The sequence below is a fragment of the Poecilia reticulata genome, chromosome 12 (assembly GCF_904066995.2).
Source record: "Poecilia reticulata chromosome 12, P_reticulata-male-v2, whole genome shotgun sequence".
NCBI classification, from domain to species: domain Eukaryota; kingdom Metazoa; phylum Chordata; class Actinopteri; order Cyprinodontiformes; family Poeciliidae; genus Poecilia; species Poecilia reticulata.
This window is the reverse complement of record NC_088841.1, coordinates 4,587,097-4,612,162: the sequence shown is the minus strand read 5'-3', so window position 1 is coordinate 4,612,162 and position 25,066 is coordinate 4,587,097. Positions and strand designations below refer to the sequence as shown.

The 25,066-nt window shown below is 40.0% G+C and overlaps 1 protein-coding gene across 1 annotated transcript in view; it reads left to right on the top strand.

The window, feature by feature from the left end:
- The first annotated feature begins 299 nt into the window (after positions 1-299).
- Positions 300-25,066, top strand: part of LOC103473262 (zinc finger SWIM domain-containing protein 6-like) — a 53,340-nt gene continuing 28,573 nt past the window's right edge. The window contains exon 1 of the mRNA XM_008423360.3: positions 300-1,075. Within this exon, the coding sequence (XP_008421582.2) occupies positions 643-1,075 (433 nt within the window). The 5' untranslated portion in view covers positions 300-642. The remainder of the gene's footprint in view (positions 1,076-25,066) is intronic.

Genomic DNA, 25,066 nt, shown 5'->3' with positions numbered 1-25,066 from the left:
ATCTTTAAATAGTTGAAAAATTCTGTTTGCTTCTGACCAACTTATTATTATGGTTTGTACATTTTATCTATATTCTTCTCATTTCCAGTCATAATATAAATCCTTTTTTATATTAATTATTGGCACTAAAAGGCCTCCACATTTCCCATAACGATGTGTATTTTCTTAAAACGTTTCACATTCCAGTGGAGCGTAAATGTCACGGGGCGGTGCTACGTTCACTGCCCCCACCCCCTTAAACCACGAGGCTCTAGTGTTGACAGGCCGATAACCGCCTCAGCATCCAGCTGGCTGCCAGACAAAGACTGCTCTCTCGTCCTACCGGCTGAACTATCGCCTGAAAACTCCTCCTTTTCGAAGTTAACAGCTTTTAAAAGCTTTATTTTAAAGTTTGTCGACCAAGATAAAGCGTCCGTTCGGACCTTTTTCCCCCTTGTAGTGCAGGACAAACCAACCAGACTCCGCCTTCGCTTAATTTGTCAACAAAGGGGTTTGACAGGCTCGGAAAGCCCTGCCCCCATGTTTCCATAAAAGGATGATTTGGGTATACACGGCCAACAATCAAACCCTTGCTAACCTTTTCTTTTCACCATCCACTTCATATGGTGCGTTGACTTCCTCCGGCGCTGTGAAAGCAGAGCTATGATGGCGGAGCGCGTGCAGCAGCCCCCGGCCAAGCGGCTCTGCTGTCGGCCGGGCTTCGGTGCAACATGTAGGCAAGGCCAGCGGGCCGCTGGGGCTCTGTGCGGCGGCTCGGCTGCCACCCAGGGCGAGTCGAGCCGAACCCAGAGCCCGGAGTCTCTCCTGGACATCGCGGCGAGGAGAGTCGCGGAGAAGTGGCCGTTTCAGCGGGTGGAGGAGCGCTTCGAGCGGATCCCGGAGCCCGTTCAGAGACGGATAGTGTACTGGTCCTTCCCGAGGAGCGAACGGGAAATCTGCATGTATTCGTCGTTCAACACGGGCGGCGGGGAGGAGGTCGGAAGTGGCGGCGAGAGCGGCGACGAGACGCGGCTGCCGTTCCGACGCGGCATCGCTCTGCTGGAGAGCGGCTGCGTTGACAACGTACTGCAAGTCGGTGAGTAGGGGAGACGAGACCGGGCGTAAAAGTGTTGGAAATCAACACCCCTTACAAAAGGAACCAACAGAATGACCACAGCAGTGGTGATAAGGTTTAGATAAAGTGACAACAAAAGGGAGACAAAGGGGCTTTAAATCGGCTGAGCGCGTGAATGGGAATGTGTGACTGGGGCATTTAAATCCTGTTTAGTTCAGGTCCGGTGGGAATTTTAAAAGCTTCGAAACCTTCATTATATTTCCCAGAACTTACTGTGAAACTTTGTCAGAATGACTAAATAAATAAATAAACAAACATGTATCTCTGATTTACTGTAGGTGACACAAAACATGTTAAGCGATTCATAGCGAAAGCGTCCAGTGTGCTTCACGTTTTGTTTTAGTTTCGTACACATTTCGGTCGGACCTGCGAAATCAGTTTTAGACTATTATAACTATTGAGTAATAAGGGAAGTGTGCAGGGTGGGTCTCAACTGACGCGTTACATTTCAATGAGTTGTTCTGCGTGTTGTTCTGCGATAATTAAAAAAAAAAATGCATTGTTGCTCCGTCAGCACGGGAGGAGTTTGATCAGCAGACACGGGGAGATACAGACCAGCGGAGAAGTCAAATATGCTCTGTTTGTGTTGTAAAATTAGATCCGGGGAAGTGCCTGGAATGTTTCTAGCTCTGAAGTTAACGTCCTCTCCTTCCTAAAATGAGGGAGGAGAGATGAGAACAAGCCCCGGGGGTTATCATATGTCTGCTTGTTCATACCTCACTGACAGCGTGTGGAACAGGAACAGACACCTGTGTGCTTGTGTTTGACAACTGCAGGCGTTCAGTGGCATGAATCAGAGCGTTCTTTGTGTGTCACCCCCCTCCTCCTAAAAGAAACCGTGGAAGTTGTGTTTTTCTCTCTTGTTTTTTTCACCAAATGATTAATGGTGACGATACAAACACGGCTCTGTCATAAAGCTGTGAGGATTTCACGAAAATGCAATTTTAAAAAGGGAATGAAACAAAAACTTAATTCGGTTTTCTGTCTATCTGGTTAGATGACATCACGAGAGATGGTTTAAGGCGAGCTGGCTAACTGAAACATTTCAGAGATGCACCAACCAAGTCGTCCAGTTTTCTCCCAAATCGCCTCCAATTAGCAGGTCAAATAATAATTTTTCCTGTCACTAAGACCATGAACTTTCTTTCTTTTTAAATTTTTTTTTATTTTCCTTAACACTTTTTATTTTCCTTGGCACCAATACAGTCAATCAGCACCAAGAAAAATAAATGGCACTTCTGCTGTTTTGCGAACGCCAGCCAATAGCACAAGAAGTATGATTGCATCTATGTATTTTAACTTCCCAAGCTGACATTTAAAAAAAAAAAATTTATTAATAAGAATATTTTAGATAAATGCCATGAAAAAATATCCGCAAATAGGCAAATGTTTTGTAAATTTCAATTTACGTTCCATGAAAAAAATCACAAGTGAATGAATTTAGGCCTTTGATGTCATCAGAGGCATGTGTGCATGGGAGCTTGATTTATTTATCTATTTATTCCAGCGAGTAAATTTTTATTTTAATAACAATTTACAACAGAAAACAGAAAAGCTGACGGTATGCTGTTCTATAGGTGACAAAATAAAGTTTGTATACTTCTTCTTTTTTTTTTTCAACATGTCCCTTTGACGGAGACCTTCTTTCGGATTTTAACACCCCAGCCTTTGAACATATTAACAACAATAATATTTTTTTTAAATTATGACTGTTTTTTTATCACCCCACATGTATGTGTTTATTTGTGTATTTCATGCTCCCTGTTGGCTCCAACCTAACAAAAGCAGCGATTCATTCTCATTGTTAGTAGAAATCATTTGGGTTGAGGAACTGTTTTTTTGTGAAGTTTGGGGCCTTCACTGCTCTTTCAATAGAGCCACGATTCACACCAATCCTATCACCAGTTGGTGAGTCTGAAATCGCCGCCATAGAGCCAATATCTAGCGCCGATGGAGACAGTTGTGGCTTTACAGCTGCTGCCCTTGGGGGCTTTGATTGTGTCGCTGTGTGTCACCTGTGGGTTCGCCAGACTCGGGAACACCTTCTCACACCAGGCTGTAATCCCATTACTCCACATGCTTCATTTGAATGGTAATGCAGTTTGATTTCTAGGACTTCTCTAACTCGTCACCCCCAAAACAAGCCACCCGTGTGCTGTGGGAGTTTGACTCTAGTAGTTGGGTAACCTTGAGTAAAAATACAACAGTTTTAATGTATCAACATGAAGATTATGAAATAAAACACTTTTATTTCAAATGGAAAAACAACAATAACTTCCGATGCTGCTATAATTATCTAAGACTTTGGTTATAACACTAATCTTACATGCTACTCTGTTATTTTGATTTTGATGCATAAACGTATGGATAGATGTCGAAAAGGCAGCTTTATTGCTTAACAGTTTTTAAGTAATAATGAATATTACCTTTTTGTATAGATAACATCACATCCAGTTCAATATATAAACAATATATTTGAAAAAAAAGTGCTTTCACAAACACAATAAAAGTTTACAAGTTTACAGGGATACACGATATATTGGCAATAACGTTGGTATTGGCCGTTATTTGTCGATTTTGAACATATCAGTATCGGTAGAATTAAATGAAACTGGGGCCAATATGAACAACTGATAATTATTTTGATCTAATCCTAGTTTTTCCCCAAAGGTATCAAAATGTTAGTGAAATATATATAATATCGATTATCAGCTGTAGTAGCAATATTAATATCAGATATTGATATTAGCCCAAATTTTTGCATCTTTACATCCATAAACGTTTAATAAATTTCAAACTCTGTGATCAGTAACAAGTGGGCTTCTCTTTGGACTTGTCAGCTAACTGTCATTGTGACATCATAATTTCAAGCTCTACTTCCTGTGTTATTTCAAAGTAAGAGTTTCAAGTAAGCTTAAAGCTCTTCATATCAGGACAATAACATTAATTTGGACTAAAACTACTTCAGAAAACAGACTTCATTTGAACAAGAAATGCCATGATGGTTTAATGCTCTAGAGTTCCTTTCTTGACAGCGAGCGTATTGGCCGATCAGCATCAGTTACTAAACCTCAGGTCTTGGTATCAGAAGTGAAAAAAGTGGATCATCCCTACTTCTGCGTTAATCCTAAAACTGCCACTGTGCATGTCCATGAATACTGGCTTGTATTCAGGTGTTTGAACTATTAAAATGGGGAGTTTAAATAGTTTCTAGAGGGAATCTCAAGTATTCACAGATTTCAGCTATTCCTTAAACCCCCGCAAATACTGGAAGTCCAGAGTATATTTGCAATCCCGGTAATGTCAGTGTATTATCTCAACAGGTTCAAGGACTCTCCCTGGCCTTGATTGCTACATCTACTTTAGATGTTAATGCCTGAGCCCACAGTGATTGGTCAGGACGTCTGGATAATGGAAAGGAAAACAGAGGAGCGATGAAAATCGATCTCATCAACACAAATATTCCGCAGCAACATCACGACAGCATAAATTTCCAAATGCCAGTATTCCCAGATAGAGCGGGGAAATGTGTGCAAAAGGTCTGAAACTAAATCTGGCTTCCATCCGTCTTCCGAAGAGGAACAACAGTAGTCCACAAACACAGGGAGGGTTTCTTGGCTTTATTGGACTCCAGCCTGGAATTTGCTGGAATAACAGAGCTGGGGAGTGATAAATAAAAGATGTAATCTCCCCACGTGTGGGCCGCACCGGAGGAGGGAGGTTTTTCTCACAGCGGACCTTGAGGAAATGAACTGGCACACACACACACATGTGCTGCAGGCTCCACGAGTCCCACAACAAGCGCACTCGGTGAAATCGGCGCTCTATCCCGTTTTGTTCCCCCGGCGATAGCCGCCATGACAGTCTGTAAACGCTGTTGTCGAATTGTGAGCAGGAAGTGTGCTGGTTTTTAAATGAACTTTGGAGTAAAGCTAGCTTGGCGGTTGCCTTCCTCTGCAATTCAACTCGAAAGAAATTCTCGCTTTCTTCCCTTGACTTGGATTTTCTCCGGTAGATTTTTATTTGATTTGATTAAGTCTTTTTTTACTCGGCCAGCGAGCAAACAGAACAAAAAGTTGTGAACGACGACATTGACTTCTGCGCTTTTTTAGATTTGTAGTTTTAGCGGCTGAGGAAGTGAAGGAAGCCGTTCAGTCCGGTTTGGCCACACCTTCAAATCGTGGCTTAACATTTAACACCTGCCTAGTTTGGCGTTTATGTGACGTTTACATAAAACCTAAACAGACTCTACGCCTTCGGGAAACAATCATTTCTCCACAGCTGAGAGCCCAGACCCTCTGGATGAAGCAAAGCGTAGAACAAGGGGCTGGTTTTTTTTTTTTTACAAGATTTACTTCTAAGCCTATGGGTTAAGAGGTTTTTGACAGCAATGTTCCACAGTTCAGTTGTTAGATGAAAACCTCAATTTTGGATTAAAAATATTCAAAAATTGCCCCATAAATAAGGTAATTATTATATTATTCCCTTGTAAAAGTTGTATTTGAATGAGCTAAGATAAGAAGTTTTTTTTTTTCTTTCTTTACAAACAAACTCAGCTGGTGAGACGTCGCCACCGATATAGTTTCGTTCTTTTTGTCTGATGCAGGTCGCATTCAGGCTCACAAAGAAGAAACACATCCTGTGTTTTTTAGAGCATCACAGGGTAAAATCTGCAACCAATCAAGCAGAGGGGATTCAGAACAACGACTTTCTGTGGCTCGACACTTTTATTCTAACAGTTCCAAACAAAGAGTAAGTGGTAAAAGTATTCACACCTCTTAATCATTTTTACATTTTTCTTTCAGCGCTATCATTTGGATTCTGGGTGATAGGCCAACACAAAGAAGCAGCACAATGTTGTGTTGCGGCGCGACAATTTAAAAGTCAAATCGTTTTAGAGTTTTAAAGTTATTCACTAGTCAGTCTTATGAAAATATTGTAGATATGTTCATGTAAATTTTGATGCCGGTCTAAATAAAAGATTCATCCCTACCTCGGTTTATGGAAACTATATCCAGTTTTTTTGCCGTCCATTTTGAATCATAGTAAAATGAAATCATTTGAATTTTAAGCTCTGTGGGAGAAACTTTTTTTTTAGCTGTAAGAAATAGGAGTTTCGGCTAATGTGGGATAAATACAGAAATAAGAGTGGAATATTTCAAATATTTGGGAATATTTTGTTGTTTGGCAACTAATTCCAATAAATTCAATGTGCATTTGCAAAAACCATCACATTTTTCTTTGCAAAAATTTTTATTTTTTAACTCAATATTATCAAAGTTTAAGAGTTACATTAAATTTTGATGGGTGTAGACAGGAAAGATCTCCTGTAGCAGCCTGTGTTACAGTATTTTTGAAAAAGCCTCTGACTTAAGTCACTTTTATTTTATTTCTCAAACTCAGTGACTGTATCTGTGTCTCATTATACGTTCATTTACATCCAGTGAAACACAACAGAGCACTTTCTACTTGTTTGACTGTTGAAAAACATCTTAAAATATAACGAGGTTCTTTTTATTTATTTGTTTTACCACATGTCCTGTTTTTCTATTGTTCTTTTATGGTTTTAAAAAAAGGAAATCTGAGAATTAGCAGAAGTAGTCATGTTTGTTTTGGTTATCATCACACATCAGCTTAATGTGGTTGCCTTATTTGGAAGCAAATAAAACCAAAAGCCCAGACAGAATAACCTTTCGCAAATTAAAAACTGCACTGCAAAAACACAAAATCTTACCAAGTGTTTCAGGTTTAGTTTCTAGTGCAAATATCTTAGTACACTGGAAGTAAGACAAAACTGACTTACAAGTAACTATTCAGTGAGAAATAAGAGCTTGTTTTAAGACAATTGTTCTTCAATATTGATGAAAAACTACAAGTTCCACTGGCAGATTATTTCACTTACAGTTAGTACTATTTCATCAACTTTACGAAATGATTGACTTAAAGTAAGCTCATATTTCTTGCTGAAACGATATCTTTTAACTAGTTTAGTGTTACTTCAAGTGTGCGAAGTTATTTAGACTAGCAACTAGACCAAAAACTACTGAAATTAGGCCAAGTTTTCCACCCACACCTTTCGGTGCCGTTCCTACACGACTGTGTTGGTGTGTAGGCTTCGTCTGAATTACAGGTTGGAGCTGAAGTATAGGCTGCTGTGATTATAGAGGCCATGAACGTGGCTATTTTAGGAGGAGGGGGAAAAAAAAGAAAAGGGAACGATGTAAACATAATGTTTACCTGGGCAGGACGGCGCACGGTTTCTGCATGCGGAGAGAAAACATATGGCATCATGTGTTTGTCGTGCTGAGGTCACGTAAAAGCCGTTTGCACTTTGCAGAAGGTCAAGGGTGTTCTCCAGCTGCCAGCGCCTCCCACTGATCCCTGCCGGTTTGCTTCCATATGCTGCAGAGGCGCGGGGTCGAAGGTTGCTGCAACGCTCACCGTCGTCGACGTTTGTTTTTCTGACAAACCGAAATGTCATCAGAGCGCACGGGAACTTTTAAAGGGACAGTGTTGCAGTGAATCGACTTGTTAAGGCTTTACATCATGTTAATCAACAACATACCTGGAGAGTTGCCTACGTTCTTTCATGCATGCTTGACAAATCCTCTAATCTCCTATGGCAACCATTCAGCTGTTCAAAATGCCTGGGTGGACCTAGCCCCGCCTTCAAGGACGCAGCTTCTCCTCTGAGCCGCAGTTCCAAGCTTCTGCCTCACAGAGCAGCTCTTCCCCCCCTTCAGACTAGCCAGCAGCAATTAGCAAACACCTGGTGGAACTGTTCATCTACTGAGCTCATTATAGGAGCTTCCTCTTTAACCCTGGTAAAAACATTGTTAAAAGGTTAATAGTGGACTATTAAGTCATCACTATTAAGTCATTAATAGTGATGACTTCCTGAAGGCAGAGTTTCAGAAAGAACAAGAGTTTTTAAAGAGACAGAGACCCAATTTCAACGAGTTAAATTACAAAGTCAAAATTCTTTCAAGTCATATTTGATACTGTATATGCAGCGCTCTGGAAGGTAAGATAGTTACTTGATTGTGCCATAAAATGATACTAAGTGGCCGGAAAATCCATAATGCCGCCACTTTAATTTAGTAAGCTGTATCTTCTGTTTTTGCTGAAATTTACATAAGGCAGACATGTGCGATCTTCAAAAGTCATGAAGTTGATACAAAACAAAAACACACTTAACCCTTGCCACACCTTTATTTTTAAAAAGTCTATAAAACAACATGAACTGTGATAAACATGGCTAAAAGAGGAACCTCGTTTATCTTGCCATTGCACACAGTATAGGAAATGATAAGGGAGTTAAAGTTGAATGTGTAAAGGTTCAGTGGATGAACTAATCCTTTAAAAATAGCTCTGATTCCCCTGCAATGCCAGCCTCTCCACGTATCCGGCAACAGGAGAGGGAGTAGAAATCACCATCGGGACGTTTCATAGCAGTGGCAGCTTTCATAATGTGGCCGAGCTGTGATGCTACTTCCATCAAAACGTTTCTCAAAGTTTTTGTCATTAAGAGGCAGACAGGGCTCGTTGAAGTATGCCACGCTATCCAATGTAGAAATTGACTTAAACGTCACACGTTGTCACATGGCAAAGCAGATATAGAATTTTGCGACTTTGTCAAACAATAGATTACAATAGAAAAAGACATTATGATATAAAGGAGTTGGTTTGGGCCATCAGATAATACAGATGTGGATATATCTTCATAGGATATATTTGTACTTTAACCTCCTTCTATTTTTTTCAAAACTTCTTTTGAAATACTTTATTTTCTGTTCATTTGTTATTCAGGTGAATGTGGTAAGATACAGTGCTGACTTGAGCAGTTTAAAGCGCACACACACACTCAATCCTATGTGAGTGCTTAAGGATTTTGTGTGCACTGATTACTGCTTCTCATCTACAAGTTTATAAAGAATCGATGAATCGGCGTGCGCCTACTGAATCATGCAGAGCTCCGAGTGTGTGCAGAGGGACGACCTCGCTCAGCCTGTCAGCTGGTTGGCTAGGATTAATGTTGTGTGTGTGTGTGTGCGTGTGTGTGCGTGCGTGCGTGCGTGCGTGTGTGTGTGTGTGCAGGACTTGTCATGCCGATGCTTCGCGAGATCAATTTTTATCATAGCGACATCAGGCACGTGCTTTGAGAGCGGCTATTGGCAAAACCTGCCATTTTGAAAAATGGTTTTGCATTACTGCAAGCATACCTGCATAAAATTAAAAGATAAAAAAACGGAGAGCCGCCACCCTTTGCCGCCGGTCGGAAGTTCTGCCTCGTCGTTTTTTTTTTTTTTTCTTTGTGTCAAAGTGGATGGAAGTTGACCTGTTCACTGCCGTTTTGCTTCCAGGTTATTCTTTCGCCACGTTTTTATTTGCAATTTAGATGAAAAACCAGAATACAGTGCTGCCTTTAAACCCACAAACGGATAGTTTGAGGGTCTTCATGATTTTTCTTTTTTTTTTTTTTTTTTAACTTTATGACCTTGCAGCGGCCCTGGCTTTTCGTGTATGTCTGACAGAGACGTACACGAAAGCCAGGGCCGCTGTTTATCTGCTGCTTCTCTTCATCATTAACCTTCAGCTGGCAGCGGAGCAGCAGGAGGAGGAGGAGGAGGGGAGGAACTCATTTTCCATCGTTTTCCCTCGATTAGCTCGATAAATCCTGGTTTGTTCTTGAAGTTTCTCTCATGGCTCAAAATGCCGCATGATGGCGTTTCTTGTTCCTCATTAAAAATCATATCAGATATTTCCCATTCGGAGGGGGGGAAACAAACTATTCAGTTTCTCTTGACGTGTCTTGTTTTTTGTTTTTCTTCCTCTGCCTAATGATGATGTGTACACGTTTTTAACCTACTGTAATGTGATTAATAGACGTTAAGTCACATTAAGATGTAGCTGAAATTAACATGCAGAAACTCAGTCAATTGAACTAAAGGAGAAGTTTGGGTAAGTGGAAACTTTTGCAAAGTTTGGAGAAAAAAAGAAACCCTCAAAAAGAAGGAAACAAATCCAGTCAACTGATTAGTTTCCCTTACATTAAATTATTTTAGAAAACACTTAGCAGTTTGAGTGTCTCATAAGATTTGTAATTGTTCCCCATATTTTTGAAATCTTCTTGTCATGTCAAGAACCAGTTTAAGCAAAGGTTTTATACAGTTCTCTTGGGATTTAACAAGCTGACGAGAGAAGACAACGGATAATGGTTATTTACATTATTTTAGTTGAAAAAAAATTCATTAATAGACTAAAGATTTCATTGTCCTTTAAAAAATCTGTAATGTTGGATACTTTCAAAGTTTATCCTAATGCCAAAAAGCTACGGCTAACGCTTTTGGTAGTTTTTGTTAATAGATTAAAGGTTTTATAAATCTCCAAGTGGATTTAATAGAATCTGTTCACTCCAGAATTAACAAAGTCAGGTTTGACCAGCCCTTTGAATCGCCCAACTCATTAAAAAAATAACATTGCTATCCTTTTAATAGGAAGCTATGAAGCAAGTGCTAAGTTTAGCTTTGTTAGCAGCTAACGGTTAGCCAGTCACTGTTTTCTCGCACTGCTTCCAGAGCTCATATCTTGACGGTAACAGTTTTTTGTTAAAATTTTGACATCCTTAATTGTTTCAAAACGTAATTATTTAAAAAGTAGCTAAATCATTTCTGCTGCTTTTGTAACTCGAGCATTGTTAGCCACCCAGAAAAGAAGTCATTATTGGTCGACTGTTGACTCAAGAGCTCTTTACTTTCTTACACAGACACAATGTTTAAAGCTTAAACCACACAGTCACATCTCAAATTTTCAAACATTTTTTTGTTTTTCACCAGACGAATCTCTTGCTCACACCAACTAAATGCTGCTTTATCAGACGGGTGAGAATTATTCTGGCTTTTTAATATTGTGCAGTCAGGTTACACCCCTAACAGTTATGGTTTAATCACTGCTAGCATTCACTTCATACCATTCTTTGGGTGTAAAAGTTGTTTTAGTACCAATGCTGAAGAAAGTCTCACACCATAGAGTCAGGTAACTAATGCCAGCTTGTAATACGTCCATTGTCTCTGTAAAGAGAGCAGCAGCTAAAAGAATAGCGCTCTTCACAATGGACTCTGAATATTGTAGATTTTCTTATTCTTAAAGTCTCAAGTGAGAACAATTCAGGAAGGTAATGCTTAACATCATCATGGATGTAATATGCAATGTTTTATTTTGGAAACAGTATGAAAATTTGTTGAGTTTTAAACAATAGTAATTAGGCTTTACTGGAAAAGTTTGCCTTAAAGCTGCAGGATGTAACTTTTAGTTGTTTTTTTTTACATATTTGATCAAACTAAAATAATGTCAAGACATTATAATGTAAAAACAGATATTATTTGAAAGCAACATAATAGTTAAACAACCAATCAGAACCAGGAGAGGGGTCTTAGCGCTGTCAATCACTCTTGTGTATGCATTACTCCCCTTTACTCTGTGTTGCGCTGCAGCTGGTTCATCACAACATCGCCTGCCACAAATACTAAGGCTAGCTAGCATTTAATGGCAGATAAATGGTTTTTCTGGAACAGCGAGTTGTTTCTCTGCAATGAGCATGTACATAAGCATGATTGAGAGCACTAAGACACTCCTCCTGCCTCTGATTGGTTGTTTTTACATATTTGCAGACCACAACAGCAGTACAGGGAGGATGTGGAGGAGCTTGATTTATTTATTTTTTTGTTCTGTCTATCTCATAACGTTCTGTCACAACATGGTGACGGTTTGAACAAATATGGAAGTAAACACATTTATGTAAAAGTTACATACCATATAACGTTAAACTTTTGTGTAACGTTGTTACTCAAGGTTATGAAACCGTGAGAATTTCTTATCGACCTATATCTAACAGGAGCCTAATCTGAAAGCTAAAGTTAGCTGGAATTCTTTTCTTAGATCAATTTCTGGAAGTGTCACTGCTAAAATAGCTTGTGTCACTTGGTTTTCACTTTGTCCTCTGCCTCATCGCCTGTCACAGTGCAGCGGCGTCTGCTCCTTGGCAGCATCTGGGGAGTTTTCCTCAACTTCGCAGCAAGTCGAAGCCTGTCTCCTTCCAGGCCTCAAGGGAATCCGGACACCCCCCACTCCGAATCCATCCCCCTTTAGTAAAGGACCCTCTGGACCTCCACCGCTCTGCAAACAGAGCAGTTTTGTTAATAACAGATGAAGTGCTTTGAGTGTTTTTACCAAAGGTACCTTTTTTTTTCTCTTCTCTGCTCTTGATGTTTTTGTTCCCTCTGAAGGAGGCTGAGGAGCCCGTGGCGACTGATGCAGACTGAAGGAGAAGGTGGGGCTTTTGTCTTTGAAGAACAGGCGACTCGTCTCTTCCAACCTGGGTGCTTATCAAAAGCTGCTTATGAGTAATGCTTACCTTATAATGGGAACTTAAAGGCGCCATCCATCAGAGGCGGTTACCTCAGCTCTCTTGCTAATAAAGAGCGATACGCCCGTCTTTTCTTTTCCACTGCACCTGGGTCCCTCCAGTCCTGTTTTTCTTCCCTCTCCCTCTTTCTGCCATGATTTCTGTTTATTTAACATTTGAATATTGTCTGGAATAGTACAGTATCATATAGTATTGTGCTATTATCTTAGAACAGTATCTCAGAAAACTTATTGAATGTATTTTTTTTGTTTTTTTTTAATGTAACTGAGAGTGGTGTGCATAATTGTGAAATGGAAGAAAAACTACGTGGTTCACATTCTGTATTTTTATTCCACCAGTTGGCTGGATGAAAGAAAGGCAGTACTTCACGCGCTGTTATTGGCTGTAGCATTTACAAAACAGTCAATCCAGGAGCGTCATTTCTTTTGCCGATAGGCTGGTAAAAACCCAATGAACCCAAAGAGTGTAGATGAGAGACTCAACTGGAGCTAAGACTCTAGATATTTTTTTCTTTTCTTCTTGGCAGTTATTTTCAGGGGTTTTTGTTGTTTTTTTTGTAAGATAATTTTTTGTCACTGTTAGGGTTTTTGCATGTTGGCCAAGAAAACCTCACTTTGATTTCATCTGACCAAGGCACACGAGGAACTAACATGTATACCTCAGTATACATGTTGCTTCCATGTGTTTGCTGTACATAGCCTACAGCAAACATCACTTCTTATGATCTTCTTTTTCTCAAAGTTGGTTTTTAGGGGATTTTTATTTTTTTTAGGGGTATCAAGACTAAAGCAAACGAGACAGATATGCACGCAACACTTTATAGAGTCTAACTTTTAAACAGTCGTGTAACCCATGTATCCTTCACTACTTCAAAGGCATACTGCATGAAAGTTTGTGGTTGCTCTGTGAGAAAAAAATGGTGTAAAGCACTGTAGATGCCTACGTTGGCTCTGTACTTTCAGATGTTCAAATTATTTTTAAAATCAAACCAGACGTTTTAAGTATATTCTGCTGGTTTTCACTTTTAGGATTCACGAGGTTCTCTTGTACATCTAGCAAGTCGGAATCGACTCATGGAGTAAAATAAAGCTTTCAGGGTTCGTCACGAACAGACAGTCAGACCTGAGCTTTGTGATAGTTGTAACAGAAACTGATATCACAAAAGCAGCCCTGAATTACACCAACTACAGCTTCTACCTCAGCATATACGTTGCTTCCACAAATATCTCTAATATATTCCTCTGTTTCATTTTTAAAACATGTTTTAAGGTTAGTTCAGATGATATATTTGACCTAAAAGTGTGTAGAAGATAAATGAGCATATTGACGTGCTTCCTTCCTGCCTGGGAACCTGCTCTTCCAGCAGATAACGCTCCCTGCCATCTGTTGTCGGTGTTTATCTCCCCGTAGAGAGAGAAATTGCCGGAGTGTTTGCATTGTGTCATGAAGTTGCCCCACACGGGTTCTTCGTGACACAACGTTTAAACCTGCCGGCTGTCGTCACGGAGATCTGTAACCATCGGGCATTTCCTGTCTGCTTTCACTTTATTATTCTGCCTCCTTTGCATGCCCCACCTAGTGCACTTTTGTTCAGATATGCCATAAAACAAAGCAAATGATCTCGTTCTCCTGGTCCAACTGTAGCTACAGGCCTTTTTCCTTTCTTTCCTGGCTTTTGTGTGCGTCTGACTCAAGTGCCTTGGAGCTTCAACTGTGCGGCATGTCAAAATGAAGACGAGTAGGACGAGATTTTAAAGCTGACTCTGAATGTGTTGCTGTTGACACAAGACCTACGGGCAAACTGCTGCTGGCACAGGTTGAAATGTTCGTCTGAACTCTTGTGATTTTGGACTCGAGTTCAGCGACAAAGAAAAACATTCTGTGGGCTTGAAAGTTTTATCACAATATTTTGTGGTGCTACTATGACGGCAATCTTGGTAGCCAAGCTATCCCAAACGAGAAATGATGACCTGTTTTATCATTTCCATGTCTAAAATTATTAGGCCATGGTATTTTATGTTTGAAACTTATGAGATAAATGGGGGGTTTATAATTTTGTAAAATCTTGAATGTCATCAGTGTCACGGTGACCTAACACATCTGATCCCACAGCATGATGGAAATGAGTAAAACACAAATGACGCCAAACTACATGCCAAAATTACAAGGCATATCTGGTGGTTCTATGTTCCAGTCATAAACTAATCTTTGAACTTGTTCTGGTAAATGATGATTTAAAAACAAAGACCATTTTGGGTAACTCATTTTTAGCTTTAGTCACCTTCCTAAAATAATTGCATGTCATTTTTTGATTTTAATTTTAGTTTTTTTGCCTTAAGCATCTTTTGAAAAAAAAGAGGTGGTGATTTACTTTTGCCAAAATCACTTTTGGCAAAAAATGACACAGGCCATTATTTTAGGAAGGTGACGATATGTTTCTCAGTCTTTCATTACACAACAACAACAAAAAAGGGTTACAAATAATGTTTGCCACTGGATTTTTTTGGTACTGACGGTTCAGCTGTGACCGTAACGATACCACGCTTTCTGTTTGACACGGCACAGCTTCTCTGAGTTCTGCTTCTTCCGTGGTAAAGCCAAACGGCTCAGCTGGTGATAAACCTGAAACCCTAATTACGTTCTGTGAATTAGGCTGACTGATTGATCGCTTTCGTTAGCTCTGCTCACCACTTCAGGGATGACACAAGCTCTCACAAGCCCTGTAAGCTCATCCGGTATGCACGACCAGGGTATGCCTGGCATGCACCTACAAGTTGAGTCATTGTTTTTATCTGTTAGACATGAGTCATCTCTGTACATATGATGGAAGGCGATTTAAAAACCTCATCAACTGAGCTTTAAAAAGCAGTTGAACTTGGGAGTGGCGGTGGGAGGAGCCATTAAGGGGATTAAAAAGCCCCAATTTCAGAATAAAAAAGGAAATGTCAAATTATTTAGGTGACATAATTTGAATGTACCTGGTGGATTTAAAAGTGCATTTGATGAATTAGGTTATTATAGACCCAATTGCTATCTATGTAAATTTCAACATGTCAGTGTTCTGCAGATTCAGAACTAAAACATGCGGGGAAATTAATGTAAGTAGTAATGTAACTGTATACTCGTCTCTTCACTGCTCCGACTGGGATTTCTGCCATTGACTTGGATTCCTCTGGTAGAATTTCAACTACGCCAGTCGGCGAACAAAAGAGAAGCTGTGAACGATGACATCAGTTTTCTGCTCTGTTTTAGGATTGTATTCCACCTGAATTAGCAATGACAGTGGTAGAAGTGAATGGAGCCGTTCAGTCCTTGTTGGCCACTCTTCCAAATATTGAATTAACTTTAACAGTCGACTCGTTCGGCTCGGCACTTCTGTCTTTGCAATGGAGGACGCTTGTTTGCAGCACATGCAATTTTTGGTAAGCTTCGTAGTGCTAAACTGGCGGTCAAGCATTAGCGGTCGGGCCAGACATTAGCCGCTCCAAGCGTTTTACACAGCTGAATGGTTGCCACGGAAGATTGAAGGATTTATCAATCATGCTTGAAATAGTCGAGGTAATACTTCAGGTTTGTTTTTGATGAGGAAATAACGTCATAACATAATGTAAAGTTTAAAAAAAGTTGATTTTATATAATAGTGCCCCTTTAAGTAGTTGGACCAGCCAAACGATATAAAAAAGTGCAACTCATGGTCCAGAACATGCGGTAAACGATTCACAAACTGTACTTTAAAGAATCTAATCAGTGTCGACTTTTCCAAATCAGGTTTGATTAGCCCGTACATTGTGGTGTATATTATTGCCTTCTTGTGCAGACCAAATGTAAAAAACAAAACAAAAAAAAACAGTAAATCTGTCCCCCTACAGACAGATTTACTGTCTGTAGGGGTAAATCTACAGACTATTGGTATCCTATTGGATCCTATTGGATATCAATAGGATACCCATAGGTATCCTATTGATATCCAATAGGATCCAATAGGATATCAATAGGATACCCATGGGTATCCTATTGGTAGGATACCCAAATCTGTCCTGTCTTGGGTTAGGACAGACAGAAAACTGCGAGTCAATCCGGTGAGTCGTGTGGCTGCTGAACAGGAAGATGGGCCCCAGGTGGTAAAGGAGATGCTTAGCCGGTATTCAGACAGGGTAGCAGAGAGACGATGTGAGACGAGAGAAACGCCGATCAATAGACTGTTGAGGGAGTCGCGTTTATCTTCCAGTCAAGTCAGAAACGTGAAGCAAGCTGTTTGTTCTGTTTAGCCCAAACAGAAGTGAGGCTCAGGGTATGATGTACCGCCATGATAAGGCGAGAGATCAGCATCCTGTTTTGGCACTAAGGAACCCTCACCCACCAACCCCCTTACCCACTCTGCGTACCCACAAACACACACACACACACACACACACACACACACACACACACTGCTGTGACACCAAACCAAAACATTCTTCTCTCTCGTACAGGCATGCCATATGACTGGCAGTTAAACAGACGAGAACAAGCCGAGCACGTTTTTAGGCTAGGCGTTTGCGCACACGCATGCTCATCCAAGTCATTTCCATGCACAGTTTCATTTAAGCAACCAAGAGTTATTTGTAAAGGCACAAGTAGAGCGTGACGTTGAAATAAAAAACAACAAAAAACCGCACCTTGACGTGGCTTAAGGTTTATCGCTTTGTGTATTTGGAAGAAGAAACTCAACAAGACAACACATGCATGAAGTGTTTTCTAGAACAACATCCAACAAGAAAACTGGCATGTTGAGACACCAGACAAAAGCTCATAAGTTGCAGTCGGAGGTTTACATGCAACATTTTTAGGGATTGAATGATTGAGAACATTTGGAGGCTTTGATGATTTGTTTGAACTGTTCATTTTCCAGGGTGGAGTGATGCCAGCATATAATTTTATTTATTTTTTTACCGACTCATCTAGAAGTCTCTCTATTGATGATTAGAGTATTTAATAATGGAGTCATGGTGCATAAAACTGTGTTGGATTAGTATGTGACTGGTCATTGGAAAGATTGACACCTATTTTGTAAAAAAAAGTACTCAAAAAAAATCTAGTCTTTTTGGTTGATCGCATAAAATCTTAAGTAAAAAAACATTACGGTTTTGTGACAAAATATATTAAAAAAAAGGTCAAGGGTGTGAATACTTTTACAGGGACCGAATCAGCATCTCCTTTTAACTTCTCCTTCTTTCCAAGGTTTACAACCCTAGAAAACTTCCAGATCAAGATGGACTTTTACCGTGCCACCACAGCTTCCACTTCATCTAGAGTACAACGTCATCTGCATATCATTTGTATTCACAGTAGAAAATTTGCACTTCTTAACAGCTCCTCCTGTGTGAGACACTGAATTGCTGCTTTGTGTAGTTTTAATTTGTGGTTTGCTGCAAACAAATTGGCAATAATTTCGGGACACGAGTTCAAATAAAAACTTGAACCACCCAAGATTTTATTTGGTTACCATGACAAGGTACATTGGGGTGTAAAAAACCCCATCCGCATGATGAGACGCAAGACAAATCTACGTTAAATGGAAAGAAACTGGAAGCAAGTAATAATAAATAATAACTTGAACCAGCTGAGTTCCAAAGCAAGTGAATCAAGCAGGCGTATCTTTACTCAAAGTTATCATAATGTAATTATCTTGTCCATTCCCAGCTCATGGTTTGCTTTATCCACTCAGACACATATATGTCTTTATGTCATTTATTTTAGCAGACATTCAGCCACGTTACTCATGATTTAATCATTTAGAACATGTCATTAGTGGCCTGTACTTGTATTCTGCTTTATCAAGTCCAGACGACCCCGAGGCGCTCCACACAACATCCAGACATTCACCCATTCACGCACTCATTTACGGCGCTGATTTATGGCAGTATTCTGTTTCATTCATGCAAAATACATCGGCACTAACATCAGTATCGGCTGTGTTATAATTTTTTAACACAGGCTTGTCACAATAAATTGTCCCAGAAATTATTGCAATAAACGATAGTATTGTTGTTTTGATACAAAGACAATGACATAATAATTTGAGTTTGCCAACTCTGTTTAATAAAACTTCAGTTTTATGAAGAACATTTAAAACTGAAACTGGAAGACATTTTAAATACTCAAAATATATCGCAACTAAATAAAAAGGAAATAAAAAATCACACACACAATTGGAACTGTAAATGAAGTGTATCATGAAGTCTCTGGAAACAAAGTAGAACTTTAAAAATATTAATCATCAGAATGGAAATCACTGAGCTTATTTTAATTTATCACAGGTTTAACTGATTCATTGCTTTGTGCGACAGGCTTTGCTATGGTAGGATAACTGAGTCAATATTAACAACTGGTATTTATTTCCATCTTGTTGCCATTGGTTTCTGGGGTGGGAGTGTGGGAGGCTGGTCATGATGCAGCAAAGCATTGTGGGGAGTTTACCTGAAGCAGAGAAGCAGTGAAGTCAATGCAGTCATGTTTTCTCAAGGTGTCGAAAGGGAAATATATATTATATCGGTAAATATTGGCTATTCATAAGAGCAGTATTAATATTGAATATCAATATCGTCCCAGATTTTCATATCATTGCATCCCTACTTCCTGTTTGTCCTCCAGAAGTTTCTACGCCTGGAGTTTAGACCGGCTCCTCACTAACTTTTTGTTTCTGTAGCCAAACTTAGCTTCATGAAACTTTTACTGCTACTCTGCATGATTCAGACAATATCCATTGCTTGTGTCATGGAAATCTGTATTTAGAGTTAAGTACACTCGGATCAGAGTGTGTGAGTGAATGCTAAAAGCTTTTATTTGATTTTGTGTCTTCATGGGACTCCAGGGCTCATTAGGAAGCAGGGCTGCAGCTCTGTGAGCAACTCTGCTGAGACGGACCGCATCTCCAGAGTAGGAACAAATGCATTTGGAGAGGAGAAGCTCCGGCCTGGCTTGCTGATAGCCCTCAGAGGCTAAACAAATGACTGCCGCTGAGCACACTGGGAACAGGCAGCACTCAAACAAATGCTTTTTAAATAGGAAAAGACAGCGAGGCGAAAATCCTCCTCTGCCCCTTTAGAAGCTGCTTCTCAAACCTCCAACGGCTGCTATTTTTCACCGGCATGCATGAGCACTGACGTTACAACCCCCAGTGAGCTTCAGGCTAGCTTGCATCTGATCCTCCATGGAGGAGCTGGTTTTATCTTTGAGTTAACGTTGAATGTAAAATAATCTTTTTTCTAGGTTTACATCATATTGTGCTGTTATTCCCTCATCAAAAACATACTTGGAGTGTTGCTTTGTTTCTTTCACGTATGTTTGAGAAATCCTTTTAACTCCAATGGCAACCATTCGGCCGTGCAAAACGCCTGGATCTAGACCTGCCTCTGAGGATGGAGCTCCTCCTCTGCTCAGTTCCTTCAGACTAGCCAGAAGCAGTTAGCAAACACCTGGTGGAACCGTGCTCATTCTCAGTACGAAGCTGGTAAAAAGGCTATTAAAGGGTTAATAGAGGAAGTTATGTTGTGATGACTTTCTGAAGGTAGAGTTTCAGAAAGAGCAGGAACTTCTCAAAGACACAGAATCCCAATTTTATGGCGCTAAATTAGGAAGTCAAATTTCTTTTAAACCACACACACACACACACACACACACACATATATATATATATATATATATATATATATATATATATATATATATATATATATATATATATATATATATATATGCATTTTTATAATACAATGGCACCAGGTGCCAGGAAAATGCATAATGCTGCCCCTTTAAGAAATGAGTGAAGATCAGAACAGGATTTCATCAGTAAAGTGTCCAATACACCAGTACACACTTGGCCATATTGTAAATAAAACATTTAAATACCATAAGAGGACATGTAATCCTTCCAGTGGATTCACTCAGCCCCTTTGGAGGAGAAGCAAAGCCACTGAAGTGGATTCGGTTATTCCAGTCCTCATGTTAAATTACATGGAAGCGGTATCAAATCCTGCCTCTCTGAGGGCTTTCATACTTGTTTGTCATTCTGATCCATTCATGGTCATTCTTGACTCTTTTCTCCTCAGATATGCTGCCAGAAATATTTCCTCATAGCCGCATGAGCCTCGTCAGACTTGACTCGCAGCTAATCTCAGTCAGGGTCTTTTGGTTTGCTGCTGTAAAGCAACATTAGTTGCCTTGTTGTTTGGCCAGTGTTATTTATGAAGTGTTTTACAGAAAATGAAAACATGACATTGAAGATTAGAATATTACATCAGCCCAATAAAACCCCTTTTAAAAACAGAAACATGGACTTAATGGAAAGTATTCTTAATGCCTGCTTAAAGGTTATTTTTAAAAGGTACATTTAATCTGCCTAACGAGCCTCATCAGAATGCGTAATGTAATTTTTTTCATATGACTGTGTGATATGAACGGTAAAAAAACCCGGTGATTTCCTGTTTTTTTTTTTGTTTTTTTTTGACAGAGCTCAGGAATGTGTCTGTTTGGTTTTAGAGGAATCCTGCTACAGTCTAATACTGGAGCTCAGTTTGCAATGTTAAGCATTTCTGTTGCAAAAACAGAGAGACGCTACTGTACTGGATCGAAGGAAATGGAAGTGATAACTGTCCCCCAAAATCATTTGAGTCGGTGAAAGGCTACATCAACATTTCAAGCGGTGCCAGGGAAACTTTGAGCTAAGCGTTGATTAGCATATGTCTGTTCTCTGAGGACAGAGCTGTAGGTGACTGCTTAAGAAGGACACAGATTGACCCGGGTCACTCAAATCCTCAGTGACCTCTTGTGAACTTGCGACAACATGCATCCATCAGCTCTTTCATAACCCCCGGCCTGACCCCATCACCTGATTTAACCGGGGCTCCTGAGCACAGCTGGCTGTTTGTTTGGTAATCCCTGACCTCAATCTACACACAGACGTATTTATCACTCAGTGAGTATACATTAGAGATATTTAGATATATTTTATAGAAGAGTGAAACAAGAAAGCACAAAAAACCGCCTTTCATTTCCAGAATTAACTGTTGGTTTACAGTCCATCGCTAACTTGCTGTTTGCTAATGTTAGCAGTTAGCTAAATCAGTTAGCTTGCGTTTCTTTCTCTTTTTTCTAAACAAACAAAAACATATGTGGCAACATTTTTAACATTGCTGAGTTAAAAGCCTACAATTCCTGGTTTTTATATTGTTGTATGTAATAATTGACAGGTTTATTAGTAAAAGAAAAATTATGACAAGATTTAAAAAATGTAAATATTCAAAAAGGCCAAAATCTCATCCATCCTTTGATTTAAATTTGTTTCACTGCGATGTCAAAGAAAGTGCAGAGTGACTGAAGCGTACTCCATCTGTATTAATCATAGAGTAATGCAGAGCTACCCCCCCCCACCTGTTGGTGTTTTTAATCACTGTAATGATAACAGCGGTGCCGCTCAGCAAGCTACAAGTGGCATCGCTGTAAAGCAGCCCAGTGCAGGCTAGCAACCCAAGAAGAGAACCCAACCATAAACCAACCATTATAAATAGCTAGACTTGTGATAAACTTGGATTAAGGAAAGGATTCTACTGATTTTATTCAAGTTTTTTCATTAAATAATTTTTTTTTTTTAAATCAGAAGTTTATTATTCTAGACACAGCTATAATCATTTTCTGTTTTTCAGTTTAAACCAAAAGCTATAGGTAATTTTTATTTTGTCACCGTCCCAAAATAATTTGGGCAAAAAAATGACATGGGCCATTATTTTAGTAAAGTGACCATATTTTCTCTTTAGATTTTTGCATAAATACCAAAATACTATTTTTATTGACGACTATCAACGCACGAAAATCTCTTCTAGCTTTTACCTGGTAAAACAATGCCAAAACAATTAGCATTATTCTTATGTCACAGTTTTTCGTGCTGAATTTTTCCTACATTATAAGAAAACATGTATAATCAACTGTATTTCTTTCACATCTCATATTATCACAGTTATCTGTATTTTCAGCTGCCAGCTGTGGAACGATTTCATCAATGGTCAGAAATATGTTGGAGCCCGCCCTATCGGCCATTATCTCATACACTTTCACCTTTGTCTCTGTCTAAATTCACCTGAAACCAGACGCCTCGGTCAGATTGTGATTAGTCAGGCATCACTATTGATTGGTTGTTTACTGCTCCTTCTGCCAGCCCCAGGGACACCTCAGTGTCTCCATGGGCGAGAGATTAGCTTCCCCATTGTCACCAAAACAATAACACACACAAACACACACACACACTTAAACACACAAAGTACTGCTTGGCGGAGAAGCCGTCTCTGCTGCCAGCCCGGCCAGCTTTTGAGACCTCTGGCATAACTGTAATTGAGATGTTAAACAAGCAGTGTTACTCTGTTTCTGTTGCATGGTGTGTTTAAATAAGAAACAGGAAAATAGTAGTTTAAAACCTCACTGTAATTTGAACATACCTATTTTTATTTTATTCCTCCCCCAAAAACGATTTTTCTATTTGTCATTTCTGACGTTTCTTGTAAACATCCCCGTATAAAATTCCCAAAATACTAGCTGTAGCTACGCCAAGTCTTTTGCGGTGCTTATGGGAAGCACACAAGAAACGGACAAATTAGACATAATTAGATATCCTTAGCCCCTATTGGGAAAATGTAAATGGTGGGAGTGGGGTGAATGGGGAAACTAGTTGCTTGTATTAGTGTGGGGTTATCTAAGCTGTTTCAATAAACAACATTTTCTGAAGCCAAAACAGAATATTTTAGCCTGAGAGTCAGTTTGTAAAACTGTATTTCATCAGTCAGTTTGTAAAACCCTCTACAGAGCTCAAAGTGGGGCAACCATCCATGCTCCAACACAGCTAAGAAAACAAAGAGGTGGCTTCTTGAGGGTCCCTTCTCAAGAAACATATCTAGAAAGACCTAAAACTAGCGGTCCACTGAATCTATCTAGACAGAAGAACTCTAGTTCTTTGGTCTAGATCAGGGTCAGTCCTTGAGGGCCAGCATCCTGCATGTTTTCGTTCTCTCCCTAGTGGTAGAAACAACCTTTTCAGGATGTCAATGTTCGTCTTAGGCCTCTAATGAGCTATTATTTGATCCAGGTGCATTAAACCAGGGAGAGAACTAAAACACGCAGGATGCCTGCCCTCAAGGAACCACTTTGGGCACCCCTGTTCTAGATAGTCTGGTTTCTTTGGGAAGGAGTGAACGCCCAATCAAACTGATGCAGATCAAAAAGGCAAACCCTAGTATTTCTTTAATCCTAGGTCCCAGTTCGACTAAAGTCTAGTGCCGTTCAGATGCATATCTGAATACCAAGCAGACCGGAGGCCATGCAGGAAAGCAGACCATAGTGCAGAGCATTCTGGGTAAACGCAACCAAAACAAAGGCAGAAGTCTTGTGCTAAGCAGGAAAAATTACTTCTGGTCTTTTGCAGACAAAACAAAAATCCTGCAACTGCTAAAATATGATACTGCTCCATTTTTTGTTAAGTTTCGTGAAGAAGAAAGTCGTGTTGTGTTCTTCAGGGATTCTTGATGCAGCGCCACCACAGGCAGGACGGGTACAGGTTTTTCAAAGCGTTTGGTTGGTTTGACACAGTGCAGTGTGAAAACGAACCACATCAACTGAAACTGTAACAAATGTTGCAACTTTGGTCGCCTATGTACCAACCATCAGGTGAGAAAACACCCTTAGTTATCCATCTGAAAAGATCAGCAAATAGAAGAATTTGTGAATACCGAACCGAGTAGATTCTGTGGAGACATTTTGAAGAAGACTTGAGGCTAGTAAAGGATTTTCATATTATAAAATATATTATAAAAGAACTGATGAACTCATGTTTTAAGGTTTCCGAGGCATTTAGCGACTTTTCAACGTGTGATATTTAACCTGATTCTTTTTTTTAAGAAGAAAAAAATAGTTTTAAGAGCAGGTTTTGAACATAAAGCAGTAAGTAGTCTACGTGATATCGCCAATTGAAAGCGTTATCACGACATGCAAATGCCATACCGAGTCGGGTCTGTGTGGTGTCGGGCTGCAGCGGGGTGGAAGGGGTTAACTCCGGTTGCTACGCGGAGCGCACAGCTGAATTATGCAAGTTGTGAAGCGTAGACAGAGAGAAAGAGAGTGCATTACAAAATGCTGAGCTCAGGGGTTTGGCTCGGAGCCAGGTCTGACGCTCCTACATGTGCTTTCTCACACTCAGCTGAGGGCATAGCGATTTTTTTTTTTTTTTTTTCCAGCGGCACAGCGGCGCTCCTTCCTCCTGCCGAGTCGCTGTCTCTCTTTCTGTTACGTCAGAGGTTCAGCTGTAGGCCAGGCATGACCGGGGCGGGGCCACGCCGCTGTGTTTGTCTTTGCGTTACAGGATGTGGACCCGGCGGTTGTGTAGAGTGTACATGTGTGTGTGTGTGTGTGTGTGTGTGTGTGTGTGTGTGTGTGTGTGTGTGTGTGTGTGTGTGTGCTCGGCAGGAAAAGCAGCTGTAAGAAGTGAAACTGTGTTTTCTCCATTT